Source organism: Gadus macrocephalus, chromosome 5, assembly GCF_031168955.1.
Source record: "Gadus macrocephalus chromosome 5, ASM3116895v1".
Lineage (NCBI taxonomy): Eukaryota > Metazoa > Chordata > Actinopteri > Gadiformes > Gadidae > Gadus > Gadus macrocephalus.
Window position 1 is genome coordinate 14291283 of NC_082386.1, and position 5000 is coordinate 14296282.

Consider the following 5000-nt stretch of genomic DNA (forward strand, 5'->3'; position numbering starts at 1 on the left):
GACGACGCGATACACAGAGGAAGGACCGACAGAAACCTAGGTTACCAAAAAAGGGTTAGGGCGATTTAGGTGATGGAAGAGGGAGGGCGAGAGAGAGATTTATATATTAACTGTTTTCTCTGTCTATATCAGTGGGACGATGGAGGTGACAATTGATGGAAGGAAATCTGAATAATATTCCTCAATAAATAATCAAAATACATTTGAATTCATTGCTATACATATATTTCCCCTAAAACATAACCTTGACACGACAGGAAGTGACCAAGAAGCATGGGGTTCTTTCTAGGAGTTTTAACTGAGACATTTGGTTCTGTAATATTTCCCATGGTTTGATGCAAACATTGAGAGAAGCCTGAGAGAAGAGGTGACGGATGTCAACAGATGGACAGGACATTGCTGTACATTGCAGATGTTTCCCAGCTGGGGGGGAATGGAATGGGCTCATAGACAAGAGTTCAACGAGGCAGAAAATGGAACATGATTGAAAACATAAAAAGAGAGAGAGCCATGAAGATAGAGGGGGGAGAGAGCAAGAGAGAGATACATGGAAGAGTGAGGGAAAGAGATAAAGTCTGAGAGAGAGCTCGATGGAAAGAGACAGAGAGATAAAGAGAGAGAAAAGTAGTAATAGATGGAGTCTGACAGAGTGATAGAGAAATAGATCGAGAGTAAAAGCAGGAGCTAGAGTCTGAGACAGAGAGAGAGACAGAGCTACAAAGAGCGAGAGGGAAATGGAGGATGAGAGAGAGACGGAGATACAAAGAGCGAGAGGGAAATGGAGGATGAGTCAGAGAGAAAAAGAGAAACAGAGAATCAAGAGTGAGGCCAAAATAGTGAGAGCGAGAGAGCGAGATGAATAGAGATAGAGTGAGATAACCTAAAGGGGCCACACCTTCAGAGCAGCCCTCAGATATCTCCAGCAGGTAGGAGAGTGCGTCGGACCCCCCGTTGTCCTGGGGTGGGTCTGCAGACGGAGAGAGAAAAACACGGTTTATTGTGATGCCTTCACTTATTTTACCACACACATTTATCTCAAGCAACTCACAGCCATTAATCAAGAACAGGTCCTTAGCATCATGCAGTCATACGGGTGCCTTGAGTGTACTGCAGGTTAGGCTGGCAGACATTGGGGTTTGAACCCAAAACCTTGCACCTGGAAGTCAAACATCCCACTATAGTAGCCTCTTACAGATATGATTGTTCTCCGGTGCGGCTTATAGGTCCATTTTGCAAACAAAAAGACTTGATTTGTGTGATTTGCATTGATAGTGATAAAACATTCGCAATGCCGTCACGATGAAAAGCCCATATGCTAATTACATGAGAGGCTTGCGAGTAATGATAACCATCGAGAAATAAACATTGGCATCACTTCATAACTGATTAAGAAAACAATGAAGACCATTTTCAACAATGGGCTCTCAGTCCATGAATGATAATTCAAATCCTCTGCTTCTAAAGGGACAGCTTGCACAATTAAAGATGCCTTGTCTTCGAAAAAGTTCAGGGTTTTACTAAAGGGTTTTCACAGCTTGTTTCTACAAAATACATCTTTCTCGTCTTCACAAATGTTTCCCGTGTCAACCTTCAAGACGTCCAAAGGCGAAGTGTCAGAGAAGACTTTTTAATTCACTGCGGTGAATGTGTTTCCGAGCAATCAGAGATAATGTTCTACGATATCTCTCCATTCTCCCCGCAGCAAGGTGCGGCTGTTATAAATCACAAATCCCCCCCTCCCGCGTGACCTCATATACCGCCATAAAGCATTCCTGGTCAGATTTTCCTCCCACTTTTTATAGGACAGCCGTTATGAGGACACTCAACATTAAACGATCTCATCACATCAACTGCTGCCCATTGAGGCCATGCTGATGATCACTATTGCTTTCTCCTAGCCAGCACCACACATGCTACAAATACATGCACACATTATCTTACAGATGAATATACATGTGCTACATGACATAAACATATACATACATTACAATATATTTAATACATGACACACGATACATGACGTTCACTTCATACGGCCGTTCTTAACCTGTTAGTGCGAGGACTGCAGCATCCATACCAATGTAAAGATGGTTTATGTGTCTCTGATTCCTATTGCACACTCTCAAGCGTTCATTTTCTTTTTTTAATTGGTCGCAACACACTGGTGGAATTTTTTGAATTTCCCTGCACTCTCTGATTGATCTCAGCCTCACTTTGAAGGCTCAGAAAGCGTCTGCTAAATGTAAACATAGAATTAGCTTTCCTTTTTTTCCTTTCATTTCTAAAATGAGGAATACCGAGTGTTTATCACAGACGGAGTCCTGCAGTGCTGCAGTACACCCGAATACATTGGACCGCCTCCAACCAGACTTATATATTATATTACACATTATACTCCCATTAGGACCAAATGGTTTTCCCCGCGAAAAGGCCCCGAGTGGCTCTTGAAAAGGTTGGCTAGTACATGATACATGAACGATGAATATTAATGCGGACAGTGTGGTGGGAGGTGTGGCTTCTAAATGCTAATCCTCTTGCTAAATCTGAGAACTATTAATCGTTACGCAGGATTTTACGTGTGCAATTGTGCACTGCAGGGATACGCGTGTGTGCGATGTGTACACATTGTGTGTGTGTGGAAGCATGCGTAGTACGTGCTTTTTATTGCGTGCATACATACGTATGTGTGTCTGAGTATGATCGTGTAGTGTGTGATTTAGTATGGTCTTGTGTGTGCGTACGAAGGCAGGCATGCACAGGAACGGGGGTGTGTTTACCCCAGGTGACGGTGAATCCGTACGGGGTGGCGCTGGTCACACACGGTGTGGATGGGGGTCCTGGTTTGTCCGGACTAGTGGTGCAGACCAGTACCTCGCTGGGGCTGCTCCGGCCCTCGATGTTAGACGCTGTCAGCTGCGAGGAGGGGGGAGGGAGGAGAAGGGTGAGGAATCGAAACGGGAGAGTTGAGGCAGAGAGCCATGATGAGAGAGAGCGAGAGAGAGCGAGCGAGAGCGAGAGAGAGAGAGAGAGCGAGAGCGAAAGCGAGAGCGAGAGCGAGAGAGAGAGAGAGAGAGAGAGAGTGGGAGGAGAGCGTAAAAAGGACAGTCAATAGAAAATAACACCCCTTCTTTCAAGAACATCTCTGCCGATAGATGGCCACTTCTATCAGAGAAAATTTTGGCCGATATCCTTGATGCTCACAAACCCAGCACGCGACACACATAGCGCGTAAGAAGACACACTCAACTTGGCATGGTTTGCACATAAAAAAACGTGCACACACACAAAACCTGAAAGCACACATATATACACCACCATATACCCACACACTGAAACTGGCACACAATTCAAAACTCTTGAACACGCATACTACTTGTGCACACATTCTATTATGCACACACAGGTTCACCTTGATACAAAACTTTTGGTGTGAGAAGGGGTGTTGAACGAGGGGACTGGTGTGAGATTTATGCGTGGATGCAGGTTTTTTGAGTGTCTCAAGGTTATGTGCTAAGCTTCCCCTTATCGTCTCCTTTGCAGATCATTACTCTACCTCAGCCAAACACGGCTCTTGTCTCCCTCCTTTCTTCCTTCTCTATGTGTAGCACTGTATTTCACCCATTCACCTCTCCCTGTACTACCCATCAAGCGTTAAATGAATGCACACGCTTTTATTTTGAAATCCACCCAACCACCATCACAAAGGAAGTGTACATGTTTGCTCTTTGTGTGTTTTTTGTGTGTGTATGTGTGAGTGTGTGAGAGTCCTTTAGGCACTGCACAAAAGTAAAAGTGCACATGAGGTAGAGATGATTGGGGGGATTTGTTGAGTTGAATCTTCTCTCTCTCTCTCTCTCTCTCTCTCTCTCTCTCTCTCTCTCTCTCTCTCTCTCTCTCTCTCTCTCTCTCTCTCTCTCTCTCTCTCTCTGTTACTCTACCTCCCCCCCCCCCCCCCCCTCTCTCTTGGCGACTATCGATTGTCCTCCTTTAAGTGTTTTCAGGTTGCAAGCAGAATTGTTGTAATCCTGCCAGTGGCAACAATGCCTGGGTTAAATATAGCTGGACGAGACCTTGGATAGCACCTGAAAACATAAATATATATAACATATATGTATGCGTATATTTATATGGGCAATTATCAGGCTACAGGGACGTGGGCCTTTTAGATGGCTGATATTTGTTGACAGGTATTCAAATTTCAAAAACGGCAAAGTATGCGAAAAAATAAATAAAAGACAAATAATTAGAGATTGTGTGTACTCAGAAAGAGCAAAACAAACAGTGTGAACAGAATACAAATTGGATGTATTTGCTTATGTTTCCACACATGTGAAACGTGATGGAATGCTAAATATACAAAGAGTAAAACAGACAAGCTCCTTACACAAAGGCCCCTGAAAAAAACCTGCAAATAGGAAGTCGTATAAGTATTCTCACCCTGAACTTATACTGGGTACTCCTCTTCAGGCCTTGCACAGTACAGGTCAGGTTTTCTCCAGTGTACTTGGGATAAAAGTCAATTCCCTGTGGAATGGGACACAAACTTATGAAACAGAAGAGACAGTGTGTGTGTGTGTGTGTGTGTGTGTGTGTGTGTGTGTGTGTGTCTGTGTGTGTGTGTGTTTATCTATTTGCGTGCGCGTACATGATTTATGCAATCATGCAATTGTATTCTGTGCAATATGTTTCTTACTATGCATCATGTGTGTATATGTGTGTTGTGGTGTGTCTGCATAGCCCCTTTCACACACATCCTGCTGGGGATCAAGCGTGAATGGGAACAGGGACTGAAATCCCAGAAAATCAGTACTGCCAATTTCCCATCTCAAGACCTAGTGAGATTTCCGGATCACTGACGGTACGGCTTTGCTGGGAATGAAAGCACTCAAATGGCGGAAGATACAATTCAACGGTAAGGTCCGTCTGACCCAAGACGTTTTCACTTTGAGTGAGCTGACCGGTCAAAGACACCCTCTGATGGTGTATTTGAATCTGCGGCC

The 5000-nt window shown here is 44.1% G+C and overlaps 1 protein-coding gene across 1 annotated transcript in view; it reads right to left on the minus strand.

The window, feature by feature from the left end:
• Positions 1 to 5000, minus strand: part of fndc3ba (fibronectin type III domain containing 3Ba) — a 51597-nt gene that overhangs the window by 23419 nt on the left and 23178 nt on the right. The window contains exons 12-14 of the mRNA XM_060052610.1: positions 4438 to 4524; positions 2778 to 2913; positions 896 to 967 (exon numbers count right to left, since the gene is read on the minus strand). Coding sequence (XP_059908593.1) covers positions 896 to 967; positions 2778 to 2913; positions 4438 to 4524 — 295 coding nt within the window. The remainder of the gene's footprint in view (positions 1 to 895; positions 968 to 2777; positions 2914 to 4437; positions 4525 to 5000) is intronic.